At 37.0% G+C, this 16,876-nt stretch overlaps 1 protein-coding gene across 2 annotated transcripts in view; it reads left to right on the top strand.

The window, feature by feature from the left end:
* Positions 1 to 1,901: 1,901 nt before the first annotated feature.
* Positions 1,902 to 16,876, top strand: part of LOC127986433 (CREB3 regulatory factor) — a 36,040-nt gene continuing 21,065 nt past the window's right edge. For both annotated transcript variants that reach the window (XM_052588681.1, XM_052588680.1), the window contains exons 1-3: positions 1,902 to 2,059; positions 14,924 to 15,121; positions 15,212 to 15,337. In XM_052588681.1, the coding sequence (XP_052444641.1) occupies positions 15,005 to 15,121; positions 15,212 to 15,337 (243 nt within the window). In that variant the 5' untranslated portion in view covers positions 1,902 to 2,059; positions 14,924 to 15,004. The remainder of the gene's footprint in view (positions 2,060 to 14,923; positions 15,122 to 15,211; positions 15,338 to 16,876) is intronic.

Raw genomic sequence — 16,876 nt, 5'->3', positions numbered from 1 at the left:
GTTGAACATGCCTAATATAACTGCTCTCCCTCTCTCATAACTGCATATGAAATATTGATACGAGCCGTGACTGTTTCCTACACATACAGGTTCTTTTTCAGCAACAGGAAACCGGGACGTCTGGTCACCCTAGTGTGTGTGTGTGTGTGTGTGTCTGTGTTCTTGTATATGGTTTATAAATATCTGACATAGGTATTACAATGTAAACATGGTTTTATGAGGACAATTCCTGTGCCCTCTTAAGCCAAAATGGCTTAAAAAATACTAAAAGGTGTTTAACTGAAATTTTAAACATGCATTTTTCCGTGATTTCAACTTCAGCTAGATCAACAAATCGGCTCGTTCAACCACACACATCACAAATTCAAACCGATAGCTCACAAACTTTTTAAACATGTTTAAAAATGATCGGGAGGTCGGGAAGTGCTCGTACTCTGCTCGGCTCGTAATTCCTCGTGCATGATACGAGCCACGACCATATGAGCATACACGATTTCCACACGATTGAAAAAAATTGCATGCAAACTCATACGATCGCAACGTGTACAAAAATCGCAACGTGTACGCCCGCACTAAAATTAACATATTATGGATTATGTAATGGATATTGCTATGTGATGCAATAGTGAATGCTAACAAAGACATGTTTCATTATTTGCAAACTTAATACATTAATTTCTATTTAAGGCATAAAATAAATTATCAGCCTAATTTTTTCAATGTTGCAACAATACACAGTAAAATAATGGAATAATTAGTTTTTTTATGTTTTTGAAAGAAATCTGTTATGCTCTATTTATTTGATAAAAAATACAGTAAAAGCAGTAATATTATGAATCGCATGAGGGAAAACTCGTTATGGTGTCGTATTACATTCGCGAAGCACAGTCAAATTTGCTACATGCAATAAATCGCAACATTATTCATTTATCATTACAAATGAAAAAACAAAAATTCACCTTCCTCGCATTCTTTGTTTCTCGACACAAATTCATGTAAGGTCTCCATGCAGCTGCACTGTCTCAAAATGGTGATGACTTCTCTTTATATTTTGCGGTCTCCGTGTATCGCCCCTCCCCCAACATAGAACTTACAGATACGAGTAAAATGAACTTTTACAAGCCAGACAAAACTCAGTAGTCAAGACAACATATTACTTTGCGATTCATTTTTTATAACGTATAAACTTAAGTTCAATATCCAAAACTTAAAATGACTGTTATGAGCCAAAGTTGTTTGTTGGTTGTTTCCATTCTGCCCTCTTGTGTTCTATGTGTATGTTTGTTTCAGATGGGCGGTTCCTGGAGATAATTTATTGGAGGCTGAGATTGGTTCTCCTCTTCAACTGATCCAGATATAAGTACTGCCCCAAACACTCAATCGGGGCCATGATTGTGCCATCGCATTTGTGACCCCATAGTTTGCTGTTTGCCTCGTTATTGTTGTTTGCTTAAATTTTTGAGTGTCTTGCCAGAGAGATGTGTGTTTATGAGATTGTGATCTGTGATAATTCTGTTGTATTGTTTTTTTTGTTGTTGTTTTTTTTTTTTTTCTCAAATTTGTGATATTCCAGGTTAACTTAACTCAAGCCTGATTGGCTACGATTTTGGATTCTGATTGTAAATTAAGTTAAAGAGAAAAGGTAAGTTCATATAACTTATTTGGGCTATGATGTTTTACAGTGCACTGTTTTCCTAATTAATATTGGTCAGTTGCTTTGACACAATGTTTTTTGTTTAAAAGGCTATATAAATAAAGGTGACTTGACTTGAGTCAATATTGACATAATTTTCATTTTTGGGTGAACTAACCCTTTAAATAGCTTGTTTTGGGTCAAGAACGAGCGCTCGTTTTGATTGGCCGACTGGAGATCACGTGACAATTCAGTCACGAGCATTCTAGAAACCCGTCAGGAAGAACACACACACACACATACACACACACACAAAAACAGAGAGGAAGACGGCGTGAATTGAAAACAATTGACATTAAGTTTTCCGAAAGACGGATAAAATCGGAATTACAGCCTTTTTTGTACTAGTAAATGGGTAACTTAAAGGTGAGTCATTTTTCTGACTATGACAGCGCTGTGAAGTGTGTGAGGATTGTTGTTTAAGGATAATAAAAACATTGTCACTTGGAGTTAGCTCTCTGGCTAAGTTTCGCTAGCAGAGGGGAGGGACACGGAGGCCATAGTGTGAAAGCAGCGAAATAGTTCCTCTTTAAACCCTAACCTGTCCTCGACTGTTCCCCTCGCTTGATACAGCGATGTGCTGAGTGTTTTTGCAGCTTGAGGTGACGGTGTGTCCTTTTAGATCAATATATTTGTCTCGTGGTTGCTTATCTGGCCAGTCATTGCTGCTGAGTAAGATGTTTGTTAGCTTTCAAGTACTCGAGATCTTCTTGAACATTGCTTGGACCCCATCACTGCACTTTTTGGAGATAAATAAGCTGATTGTATACATCAAATGTATTAAGTATAGGTTCTTAGAATCGAAAATTATTGTTTTAAGATAAACTTTCCGGACATTAATTATTAGGTTGGTTTTATGAAATCCCTGTCATGGACTTAAAGCGTTCAGGAACATTTTGTACCATTGTTTGAAAGTTGTGTATATCTGTTTATCAGAAATATATTACAATGAGGTGATCTGATACATGTATGTGGTGATCAAGTTTTTTTTCTTTGTATTCACTGATGATTTTACGATGCCTTAGAATTAACTGGCATGAAGTCTGTAAGGTGCACGCCCCCATCAGCATGATGCAGGGTCAAATGGAAACACGATAGTCTCTGCAATATCTAGTCAGCCTTTAGCAGATAGATAACTAACGTTAACGATACGATTTAAAATAGTTTTGATCGTGCATCAAAAGAAGCTCGAACGCTTTAAAACGCAATTTGTTATCCGTCTTAACGAGTCATTTTATGGCGAAATTGTGTTCATTTGCCAGCTGCGTTGTGAAAACTTCAAAATTTAGTGTTTGTGTAAATTAAAAGTTTATGAGGAGATAATGTTTTGCATTTCATCTGTTTACGTGACACGAGGAAGGCCTGCAATATTGTTTGTTTCTTCTCGACTCAACCAAACGCTACGAGGCGGGACGTTTATGTGTAATTGTGCTTGATTGACATCCTGTAGGTTCAATTGTTTGGTCGCGGAGGCGGGCTATAAAATTTGCATACAGCCAATCAGAAAGCGCCACTATGTGGGTGTTGGCGCAGATACGCGACGGGGTAGGTTGAAGCTTTTTGTTTTTGAACGGGGACATGGTGAGTTCAATGTGTTGTTAAGTGTTAGTAGGTCAGAATAAAGAATGTTATTGACCATAACGATCAAATTACGCTAAGCGTTTAAGTGCCATTCGTTTTAGATGCGACTAACCGGCGAGGTCTCTGAAGTGTGAAAATGTGAGCTTCTAGGACATTCTGTCTTCATGTAAACAGTGCAGGGGTGGTCACATGACATTACTTCTGCAAGGTTATATTCGCAGTTTATTATTACAAACGCACGTGAAGCTTGATGAATAGACAGAAAAGTGAATAATTTTGATAGACAAACAAGGTTTTGTTGGGACTTAATTCTGTGGCATGTGCTGATAGTAGATGCACATGTATTATGGCAGGATTTTACTTTAATTCTCATGAAATATTAAACTGCTAAAAGTCGAACAGTCAACTCTGAAATGCAGCTTGTATTTTGTTTATTCTGTAAAGGTTCATCCTACTTTGAATACGTGATGCCAATTGTGAAATTAGATTAAAAAAAAACTAGTTCACGTCAAAATGTACTTTTATTATTTATTATATTCCTATACATTCATTGCACATTTTATGCAGTATTTACACAGTGTTTTCTGAAACAAGTGATCAGATGATCAAAACAACTTCAGCTTTTTGCACATTAACATGGTTGATATTAACATGATATTAATGTGTTGCTGTAAACTCATGGTGAGTCCATTACCTGTAACATTTATTTCGAGAAAGCCATTCAATGCACAAAGCTTGTTCATTAGTCAACCAGAAAATAATAATGCAAGGAGCATTTTCCTGAATATATGCACCATTTCAGCTGTTTTTTAAAAGTGCTTCAGTTGTCCTTGACTGGGAGGCTGGCGTTTACTACTTTTGCCATCTCCGCATGCAGAGACCTCTGACATTTGCAGAGTAAGTCTGTCCACATGAAGGCTGGACTGCAAAATGCAAGCTTGTTTGTAATTAACTCAGACTGTCCTATTAAGGTGCAGACAGACCTTGGAGCTAATAAGACATGTCTAAGGTAAATATGAATTGTAATATACTCTTGTTTTACTTCCTGTGTATTAGCCATTCTGTTTTGTAGCTTTAACGCAAAGGCCACCAGTTTGATCACAGCACGCCTACTACGCTTAAAGGAACACTCCACCATTTTTTGAAATAGGGCTTATTCACATTATTTCCTACATTTAGATAGGTGGGCAAATGCATTTTTGTGTCAGTGCATGCATTGTTTTAGTTTGACTGGGTCGGCGTTAGCTTAGCTTAGCACAATGAATGGAATCCTTTGTAGCCAGCTAGCATGGCCTGAGTAAAAGTGATCAAAAAAATGAAAAAAAAAACCCCACCTAATTACTTCTTGTGGCCTGCGTATTCACAGCGAGTACAAATAGCGATCCAGATTAACACTAGGCGATTTCCTAGGCAGATATTGACTTGGGACTATATTATGGGGAAGCACAGGCGAAGCACTGCTGCTTAGGCGAAGCACTGCTACTTCGGCGCAGAGATATCACGCAACACATGAAAACATCAACTCTATGTGAATACAGGTATAATATGGGTCGATCTATACATGCGTCATGATTAAAATAATCACTTACTCTGTGGACAGCTGTCCATTTGGTCCATTCGGCGTGGGGCGTTTTTTCTGCTGTAGATTGTAAACATACTTGAACGAAAACAAGTGAACCACATTATTTTAAATTAGAAGTATGTCACGACACTTAGTGCCATTAACCGCTCAAAAGGGATGATTTTGAAATCAAGAGACACTACAAGTACATGGATGGGCTCATATATCATCCATTATGTATTATCTGATCTGGTTTACTTTACAGGTGTGTTTTATAATATCTGAGGTCAATGTTGCTTTGATTTGTGTCATACTGATTAAAGTGCATAATATTTAGGGCTAATGAGCATTCAGTGAAAGTTGTATGAACAATGTAAATAGTTTTAATAACTATGAAATTAACTGCTTTGTCACCTTGGCAGCCAAATGTTTGCTAAGATCAGTTGTTAGTTCTCGGCAAACAATTTGAGTTCAATAGAGATGGTCAGTGTCTATGCTGGGTCCTTACCTGTTGGACGTGTTCGTATTCAGTCCGATTCATGAATGAATAATTCAGAACAATTTTATGAATCTGTTCATGAATCTAACCTTGCTACTTGTTTATACACTACCAGTCAAAAAAATTAGGCAGCAGAACTGTTCTCAGCATTGATGATAATTAAAATGCTTCTTGTGCAGCAAATAAATGATTTCTGAATGATTCTGGGAAACTGACGATTTGGCATAATGGCCGCTGAAAATGTAGCTTTGCTATAACAAGGGTGTATTAGATTTAAAAATGTTAAAATTAGAGCTGCACGATTAATCGCATGCGATCGTCATGCATGCATCTTGTTAGTAAAGCCAGTTCCGTGATTAGCAGTAGTTTGCTGACAAGCTACGCAATATCGCGTTCATAAACGTGATGTTCATATGAACGCGATATTGCGTAGCTTGTCAGAGAACTTACGGCTCTGTGTAGTAAGTGCCACTCCATTTGAAAGCGGGCAATGGTTATTTACTGCTAATCACAGAAACGGCTTTAATTTACTGCTAATCACAGACACGCATGACAATCACATTCGATTAATCGTGCAGCCCTAGTTAAAATAGAAAGCAGTTATTGCAAATTGTAATAACATTTAACCACAGTATTGCTTTAACTTTATTTTTGGCAAATAAACACCGCCTTGAGTATAAGAGCCTTCTTTAAAGTGTAACTGAACCCCTGGTCAGAGCCTGACTCCACCCACTGGCAATATTTGAAAAATTATGAAAAGTGTGGAGATAGAGGGGACGAACCGAGGGTGGGGCGTGAACCTGACGAACCGAGGGCGGGGCTGAGCGGGTGGGGCGTGAATCTGAGACCCGCAGTGATGGATTAATTGACAGCTGCTGTCTGAATACCGGCAGAATTCACATTTCTGTTGTAAAAATAGAAACATTGTGCAGAAGTATTATTTGCTGTTATACATGTGTGTATATGTACATGTGTGCAGCTGCTGTGTGACGCGTGTTCCAAAAAAAAAAACTGGACGCGCTCCGAGAGAAGGTCGTTTAAATCAATTTCCTATTTTCATTTTCGAAACTTGTGTGGGTTGATTTGTGCAATAGATTTTCGAGCATAAAATGACAGTCGACAGGTTTTTTTAAAGAAAAAACGTAGCCTTCATTTGTATGTAGGCCTAGGCAATTTATATATTTACAATACTTACTAAAATATAATTAATATTATTTTATTGCTTTTGTATTAGTTGTTTGAAGAGTAAAAAAAAAAATTGGTCGGTCTTCACGCAAATGTACACAAATTTGAGTCGGTCCTAAATTGACAGGGTCGGTCAGGTTACGGCAAACAAGAATATTTTTAAGGATGACCTGAACTATTCCTTTAACAACCCCAAATTTAGGATGAATAGTGTGCATTATACAATTATATATACGAGTATATGTGACCCTGGCCCACGAAACCAGTCATAAGTCGCTATGGTATATTTGTAGCAATAATCAACAATGCATTGCATGGGTCAAAATAATAGATTTTTATTTTATGCCCAAAATCATTAGGATTAGGTTTAGGGCTGGACGATTAATCAAAAAATAATCAAAACCGAAATTCAGAACCTCTAACCGACATAATTTTCCCATGCCGGCTATTTAGTTTTTTTTATCCTGTTTAATAAAAGTACTTAAACATCACACACTCGTCCGCATACATGGGGAGTCGAGTGAGGAAAAGAAAAGAAGTATACAAACATCTAACTCCAGTCACAAAAGAAAAGATTAAACTCAGAGATCGGTAGAGCGGGTAACTCCTTTCCCCACCTATCAGTTCAAGCTCAGACACCCTCTACGATTACCATAAAAGTGATCGTTACAGCAGCTTAGAATCTCAAAACTTATTTTAGCATATTTTTCTACTTTTGAAGGAACTAGGCTATTTACAACCCACAGCTTCACAATAATAGACGGTATGACTAATTCACACACGCAATCACTCGTACTGGTACTGTGATAATTTATCTTTATCTGATCTTTATTTATCTCTTACACTGAGCAATCTGTAAGAAATGTTACGAACATAGATAAAAGAACTGCTGATAGTGAGCTATGATGTCAGATCGCTCTTTTAACCCTTTAAAACCGCACGTATCATATTTGATACACGAGTTTCTAAGACATATATTGAATCAGTGAGAGCAATACTTTCTTTGAAAACCTGTTGTATCTATTTTGATACGTGTATTCTGCCATCTTGTGGAATTTCACTGTACTGCAGGCAGTAGAGGGGTGATTTTTTAACTTTTCAAAATGGCAGCTGCGATTGGATCAAGCCAGACGCTTTCGGCAGGAAAATAAAGGCTAATTTCAAGTTGTTAAGGTAAAAAATGATATTGGATTGCGCCTGATATAATTAATTTAACACTTTCTGAATTGAAATAATTCATAATTACTTAATAATTTAATCATTAAATTACAAGTAAATCGTGTTGGAAATTGTGTATCAAATTTGATACATCAGGTATTAATGGTGCTTTATGTCTAAACAGTAATGTCAAATTGTAGTAATGTTATCTACTTTATGACTACCACAGTGCAAACACACACAATATTGGGATGATTCAATTAATGGCAATTAATGACTGAAATGTCATATTAAAATATATATTGTGTTAAAAATGCACATATTAAATTTGAAACTGCAGGTATAAGGTTCTTTATCCCTGAATAGTCGTGTCAAATATTTTTTTAATGTAATCTACAATATGCCTACCACAATGTCATCTTACAATACATTTAGGTTATTTTTACAGTAACAATTCCTCTAAAATTATAATCAATATGCTGGAATCATCCATTTTTATGTGTATTTTTAGATGCCAAAAAGATTAGAGGAAGAAGAGAGAGAAAAAAAAAGCATCTTCAAAATGTAAACGGCATAATAATGGATGGCAATTCAAGTGACCTAGAGCAGTTAGAGGAAGAGGAGGAGAAGGAGGAGGAGAATGATGAGGAATGGATTCCTCAGGCCATGCATGATAATGGAAGTTCAGACACCAGTGATGAAGAAGATTATCAAGTTGAAAGTGTAGTCCAGAGCAGCATAGAAGTTGAGGTCCCAACAACACAGGACAGATTCAAATGGCAGTCGGTGAAGGATAATGCAAAAAAGAAAGAATACAGATGGAGATAAAAACAATTTCAACCTCCATCTGTCGATTTCATTGCATCTGATGAGGAAGGGACAGAAGACAGGTGTAACTGGACTCCATACATGTATTTCAAACAGTTTGTCACTGATGAAATGCTACAGGAAACGGCAGAACAAACAAATATGTACAGCGTACAAAAAGAGGGCAAGTCAGTAAACACAACTGCCAAAGAGATAGAGAAAGTTGCAATTATTGCACCAACAATCACTTCTCACATGTGTACTGTAAGAAGTGTAAGGTGCATCTTTGCCTGAACAAAGACAGAAACTGCTTTCGTGACTACCACAAAGTGAAATAAAAGGACTGGAAAAAAGATCTATGTAAAAAAAAAAAGAGAGAAAAACTGCCTAAAATGTTCTATATTTTCAAATTGTTAAAGGCATAATAGATGTTTTGGTATCTAAAATCTACACTGTTGTAAGCAAAACATTCCCTAAAAGCCTGATGTATCAAATGTGATACAAAAAATATATCATAAACAAAATAAGTTGGCAAAAAAATTTTTTTGGGATTTTGATTCAAGGATTAATAAACATCTAATTTCCAAAAATATATAATTTTCTGCCATTTTTTTAATGTGTCAGGCTTTAAAGGGTTAATAGGAAAAAATATCTCGCCTTTAATAGTCAATCATATTTACAGTACAAACCTTGTCAGTGAACTATGAGGGCAATAAAACAAAACAGAAAAAAATAATCATTCATTAATCGTAATTGAGGTAAAATGTTCAATTAATCAAGGTTTTGATTTTAGCCCATAATTGTCCAGACCTAATTAGGGGTGCACAATATATATTGGCTGATGATTAATGCGCATCTCGTCAATAAAGCCGGTTGTTACTACACAGAGCCGTTGTTAACTGACAAGCTGCGCAAATCCAAGCTGATAATGAATGTTGATTTGCACAGTTTATCAAGTGAACAACGGCTCTATGTGAAATCACGCACCTGATGGAATTTACCGCTGATTATATAACTGTCTTTACTGATAAGATGCGCATTAATCATCGGCCGATATATATCGTGCACCCCTAATTAGGATATTAAGTAAAGATAGTGTTCCATGAAGATATTTGGTAAATTTCCTACTGGCAAAACTACATTTTTTATTAGTAATATGCATTGCTAAGAACTCAATTAGGACAATTTTCTCCAATTATTCTTTTTTTTTTTTGAACCCTCAGATTCCAGATTTTCAAATAGTTGTATCTTGGCCAAATATCGTCTGATCCTAACAAACCATACATCAATGTAAAGCTTAATTATTTAAAAAATTGACCCTTATGACTAGAGATCGACCGATATGGTTTTTTCTATAGCCGACGACGATGCCGATGTTTAGGGCCGATATCTTGAAATTTTCCCCTTCATTTGCATGCTAAAATGTCACACTAATAATAAGTGGATGCACAAAATTTCTAAACTTATCATCATTTATTGAGCACTGACTTGAACCATCTCTCGAATCGTAATTTTGTGCACTGCACGGTATTAAAATAAAAAATGTATCCAAAGTTAACCAAACAAATTAATAAACTGACCAAGTATTAAATTATATACATGTCAATCATTTACATAAAAGTTTTTGAGCATTTATCAAGTAGAATTTTTCAAGTTTGTTGGAACATAAATGTAAACATAAATATATATTTAAATAAATTCAATTTTACAAATTAAAATAAAAAAACCAGAAAATATAAAAAAATAAATATATTAAAAAAAAAATATTAGTGCTGCAAACACAAAACACACTAGCAACCAGCAACATTTGTGTTTAGTATAAATGACACAGAACATCTAAAGTGCATTCTAATTTCAAAATTACATCGCAGTCTCTTCATTATTAAAATAAAGTACAGTCAACCAAACATATAAAAGGTTACACTGGTCCATTTAAATAGACCGTATTATACCGGTCCACTCTGCTGTTATGCCAAGGACGTTTTTGCTCATGTGAAGAGGATGATATTTTCCGTCTAGTTTACATAAAAAAAAAAAAAAAATATAGTTTAACATTCAGATACATTGCGAATATGGAAACATTTGGATATGTGCAGAATGAGACCTGAGCAATAACCTCCAAATACATCTAGTCAAACCCGCGCTCGCTCGTACCTCGTATGCATCGGATCATTTTTCGGGTCAGCAAAAAAAAAAAAAAAAAAAGCCAAGACAAATAAACATACGTTTTTTTTTTATTTTTTATTAACATTAAATTATTAAATTAAAATATATGAAATCAACAAAGTGCACATGGCATAATATCTTCTTTTTAACATAAAAGCCGGATTTCTCATCTCCCAGTCTGCTGTGATGAAGTGAGCAGTTATCGTCACATATCTCTCTGTCCCCCTGGACGTCCACCCCTCTATCGTGAGCGCAACAGAGGATGCTCGGGATAGTTTATCCACAACTTTTTTTCTTCTCCTGTTCATAAAGATCTGGCACAATCTTTTCACTCTAACCTCTTTCCTTCATCATTATATCTGACAGGGAAGCCAAAATGCGCGGGGCGTTCAAGCTCCTCCGTTCCTCCGCTCGCTCGCTGAGTGTGGACTGAACATGCGCAATTTTTTTTTTTTTTCATAAGTCTATCCGCGGGTCACGTTTGTGCCGAACCGAAGATATTGATCTGAACGGATCACGGATCAATGATGGTCCGTTGCACCACTACTATAGTGTCATTTGAAAACATTGCAGTTGTGTTTTAAAATACAACAACGAGCACCACGAAACCATTTAAAGAGGCACATTCAGTGGTCTCCTCGACGAGAAACAGTCAGCAAAGATGATCTCCAACGTATGGCGCGCTCTCTTAATTTTATCAAATGATCATAATCACATCTATTCATTTTACAGTCCTGCTACTAGCATTTTATTCAGACTAAAACCCCTTTAATTCGGATGAGAAAGCTTTTTTACCAAGTGGCTTTTGCACATAATAATAATACCGCTGCAGACGCATTTTGCAGCATTGATTGATCGTTAATTTAAACGACGATCGATCATGGAAATTATCAAATATTGACATCCCTAAATACAAATGAGTTGGATGGAAAACTGGTTATTGTCTGCATCAAACCATGCTTCCGAACACATGTGATTCACCGTTCTGGGGCAGCTCCAGGACAGCTGTCTCTCAGAGCGCGGTGCTGTCTGTGAGCGGGGCGGAGTAACGGAGCCCTCAATCACGCTGCAGTGTTTGTAAGAGCTGACAACTTCTCCACCCCATTTACAGAGTGAAATTCTCTGACTCCCTTTATCTCCCAGGGCAGTTGTTGAATCTTCCAAAAGTTTTGTCTTGGGGTGCTTCACATGAATCCCCACAGAATTCAGCAGCAGCACTTTCCACCGCGCCAATAACACGGGGCTGCCCGCCGACGTGCCTGACTTTAAATCGGCGCTACAAAACACGGATATTGGCCGATGCCGATGCCAATATATTAAAAAATTACAAATATCGGCCTGATATATCAGTCGACCTCTACTTATGACTGGTTTTGTGGTCCAGGGTTACATATATTGCAGTGATGGAAATCATCCTCTTTTTTTAAATCAATGCTATTTAAATTTTTATTTTGTGATATTCCCCACTGAGGTGAAGTTTTGCCCATTCAAACTGGGATTTGATTGGCTAACCTCATACTCCATCAGTTGACATTTTAAAATGGTATTTTCTGGCAAGGGTATTCAGTGCAAAACCATCATTTCAAAAGCACTGGTATCATGTTTCCTCTGAGCTATAGTCCGATCCTATTGAGAGACCTTTCATTTCAGCCGCTCAGGGACTTGTGTTCATGAGAACAATGCTTGTTTACTACACAAGATAATCAGTATCAGCTGCTCCGTTTCTCTTTCTCTCAGTTCCATGATCTGTCCTTCTGTATTTTCACATCATAAAACGTGTTGCTATTTTGTCTTTTTAGGCTAGCATATCAGAATTAATATTGGGAAATAACGTGTAAATCCTGATCTCTTCAGTGATATACTGTACTATGAATGTAGGTCTGCTGGGTAGACGTTCCTCCACATTGCCCTCCTTATAGAGATCGTGCTGAGATGAGTTATAACAACAGGTGGACATACATTTTGGCAGGATTGCTCATACAGAGAGCATGTGCCTCTTCCTCATTTCGGTTTCCAAATGCAGATGTCTTATCACTCTTCCTGACAGAATTGCCCAATAATGTCCATTAACAGCCCAGCCCCAGTTTTGTTTTTTTGTTTGCCAAAACCCAGAAATAAGTTAGAAATTTATCACCTATGGTTTCATTGTCCTGAGCTTTTAATAATTTATTGGGGGGTAAGAGCCTGTAATAATGTGGTTAACAAAATGTATTTTTGTATTTTATTCTGCAACATAAACAAAACAGTGTTTTGTTAATAGTTTATGCATTTTAATTGTTATAAGCATTGATTTGTCTTGCAAAAGCTACACTGGACTACAGAGGTCTTGGACATTAAAAGTCAAACAGTAAACTCATCTATTTACTAGTTCACATTTACAGACGTATCGTGTTTATAATGGTGCTCTTAATATTCTAACACAAATTTCAGGGAGAATGTTTTTTAAATACCGTATCAGAGTTTTCTGAAGCTTAATGTTGGTGAAGTTGAAGTCATGTGACTGGTGTAGTTTGTATATACCCTACATTTAACTATTGTATGTTTGAAAATTGCATTTAGTTTTTATTATTCATAAAAGTTGTGATCAGTTGTGATGATGAGAATCAATAACACAACATGTAAAGGCTGGAATACACTATAGGATTTTTTAAATCTGAGTGGCCGTAATGCACTAAACTCAAATCAGCAGACTTGCTCTGAATTTTGGCTACCAAGGTCAACATGTCCAGCCTGTAATTGGACCAAAAATCTGGGCAAAAGTCAAGTATTGTGTTGCAGCTTTAAGAACTATAAACATTTGTTGGTCACAGAGCTTATTTCATGCAATCATCCAAAAGCCAATGGAAAAATCATGTTGGGTTTCGGTGGAGGAAACCAAGCTAATGCTAACTTCTGGTTTGACCTACAAACTGTAACATAAAACCCACTCTCTTTGTCAGTGGAATATTGTGAGTATTCAGTTAAGGGCCTGATTAGTATTAACTGGTGACCATAAAAAAATGATAATGAATGTTAATGATAATGACTGTTTGTATTTAAATTACTGTGGTGCGTAATCTCTTATAAACAAGGGTTATGACTGCTTGAATCAAACTCTCGTATCCTGCAGGAGATGTCAGCCTATGAGCTCTACTCCATTTTGTACTATTTGTTCCAAAGAGTTGGTGATCATTTGCATGAAGTTAAATTTATAAGTTAAACTCCCACATCCTGTTGTCAGTGGTTAATGTCGCTCATGTTGTCGGAAACTGGGAGCTCTCACTGTTGTCGTTGTACAGTTCTTTAATTGTGATCTCTTCTTTTGGGTTGGCAAAAACAATACTTCAAATTGTGTGGCCTGTTGAAGAGGCTTGGCCAGTAAGAAACAACCCTAGCAACTTCTTAGAAACCACCCAAAACACCCTAGATGCCTCTTAGCAATGTGCTGAACCCAACCAGAGCGCCCTAACAACCAGTCAAAGTTTTGCACCACTCCGAGATTAAAATTAAAGATCATTTTAGTAGGCTATTGGTGAATAAACAGTAGAATAGTGGTGCGCTGAAGGGAGGTGTGTTTGTTTTTTTCTCACTCTGGTTCTGTGGGCTGTATGCAAACCCTGGCGTGCACAAAGCTAAAGAGTGATAAGGCGCTTATTTGACTTGCTCTGTGCACCAGGAGGAAATGATGTCATCAAGCACAAGACAGACAGGATTGTTTTGCTCAGCGCTGAAGCTGGCCAACACAAGCCTCACATGCGCTGACATATTATTGTTGATTGGTTATGCAAAGAGTGTCCATCGTTTCAGGTCTCGCCGCCTATGGCTGTCTGTCTGTCAAGGGGAAAGGGTTCTGCCGGAGTTGTTTTAAAAATAGCCCTTGTGTTCGATGCTCTTGCACTATCACAGACCAACACGATTTAGGGCTCCCTTCTTTTCCTCCATGGATCTCAGGTAACCTCCATAACTTTTTCGACCATAGCTGGACCTTTTTAGGAAAACCCCATTCTTTCTACGGATGTTTGCAGATGCAAAAATGCATTGGTGTCTATGAGATGAACCTTTCTGTGGCTGTTCTAATGTCAGCTCAAAGTTGTTTTTGACAGCTGTTTCCTGTTAGGGTTTCATAGTCTCTGCCAGTTCACAGCTTGTAAGTGACATTTTGTTTATAGACTTGCTCTACCAGACTGTGCAGGTCGAGTGTCCTGTTTTGTGCACTGATGTTTGTGAAGATGGTGTGTGTTATTGTAACATTTGTGCTAGCTAATTGCTCTCATGTTCTGTTTTTTTTCTACAGATAACAGTCAAGAGAGAAGGACAACTCAGCCCCACTTAAATGTGCTGCTAAACCTCTGTATTAAAAAACAATTACTTTTTTATGTTTAAAATCAAATATCCTCCAAAGATTGACGAAAAGATAGGGCGACTGAGACCAAGGAGGTGGCAGAAAAGTTTCCGTCAAGGAACTGAAGATCTGTGCTCTGCAATGCCTCAGGTATGGACCAAATTTCATTCAAATTTGGGTGCCCGTTGAGGTATTTTGAAATAGGTGTCATGGGATGCTTCTCTTGCTTTCTTCTTACAGCCCAGCATTAGCGGAATGGATCCTCCCTTTGGGGATGCCTATCAAAACTGCTCTTTTACTGACCAGGCACTGACCAGCACAGACCTGTTGGCTAACAGTTCTGACCCTGATTTCATGTATGAACTGGTGAGTTCATACACATAGTATAACTCATTTAGGTTTATTTATACCTAGAGGATTTTCACACTACAGAACATATGCACACAGAAAAACAAGATATGTATAACTAATTTGTTCCTTTGTTAAATTGTAGCTGTATTTCACCAAATTAAAACGAGGGAATGAAATGGTGACCACACTTATTTAAAATGTGGCCATGACGTAATCATGTAAATTATACACAATTTCTGCCTGATGCCATATTTTAGAGCTGATCATAACAAGAAAATTTATATTCTTTATGGAATTGACCATGATGTTTTAAATAATTAATTTGCATGACTTTACCAGGTCTAGAAATCACCCAAGTCTTCTTGGGGCCCACTTGGACATTTGCTGAGGCCCCTTATAATGGGCCCGGAACGCTGAAAATTGTATTACATTTAGTTCATCTACTGCAATGATTACACATTGGGTCACGTATAAAAGGGACAAACTGACAGTAGGGGTGTCGCGATATGCTGAAATTGACGATAATGTGATAATCAAAGCAACAATTATTAGGGGTGTGAGAAAATATTGATTCAGGTGAGTTTCATAATATTTTGTTTGACAATACTGTATTGAATCTCAAAAGCGGAATATCGAGATATAAAAAAATAAAATAAAACTTTAGAGTTTTGAGTTTATATACTGACCACTAGATGGCAGTCTTCGTCTCTGAACAAATCCTGAGTGACAGGAAATACTAGCATGAGGGCACGCAACTAATGTTAGCATTAATATAGTTCGCTGCTAGTAATGGCGGATGAACGAATTGTCCCAATTCCTGTTTCAGTGTTCAAAGCTGAATTGTGCCGTCATTTGGGCTCTTGTGGTAATGTCCACTGAGGGAATGTGGAACGGGCGCCTTCTTAGTTCAACCGCTTGCCTTCTCCCGTGTGAAGAGGCTCACGCGGAGCGAGGTGGGCGCTTAGGGTCTAGCTTTCTCTAATTTCGGGGGCTTTTTGTAAAGTTTGTGAGGTGCATGTGTCGCGGTTTCGGCAATTCCACTCAGAACATAAATACAAACTGAAAAACCTTTGAAATCCAAGTGGAAAGGTTCAATATCCTTTAGGAATCCTGTAAGCACTTTATTTTTCGTTGATATTAAGCAGATGTAATTATTAAGACCTTTATATTTACCTTCTTTACTCATACTGCACAAAAAGTGGTTCAGTAAGTTGAATGTTACTGGGACTGATTATTACAAATGCAGATCCCATTGTGTTCTGGGTAAATAATTTTTTATTTATTTATTTATTGCTACAGTTTGCATAAGGTGGTGTGTCCTTAATGACTGCTTTCCTAGAAATATATCCTATTTCTAAAATAAGAAGTATCCTTATATCGCCTTGCTTGCAGTATCTCAACATATTATATCATAACCCTTGTATCGTGATATGTATCGTATCGCCAGATTCTTGGCAATACACAACCCTAACAATTATCGATATCATATTAATTTAGTGTGTGTTGATATACCACAATACATAAAATGAACAGTTCTCTTATGATAATACAACA

Source organism: Carassius gibelio, chromosome B21 (assembly GCF_023724105.1).
Source record: "Carassius gibelio isolate Cgi1373 ecotype wild population from Czech Republic chromosome B21, carGib1.2-hapl.c, whole genome shotgun sequence".
NCBI lineage: Eukaryota > Metazoa > Chordata > Actinopteri > Cypriniformes > Cyprinidae > Carassius > Carassius gibelio.
The sequence above is the reverse complement of the archived record's forward strand: the minus strand, read 5'-3'. Positions and strand labels throughout refer to the sequence as shown.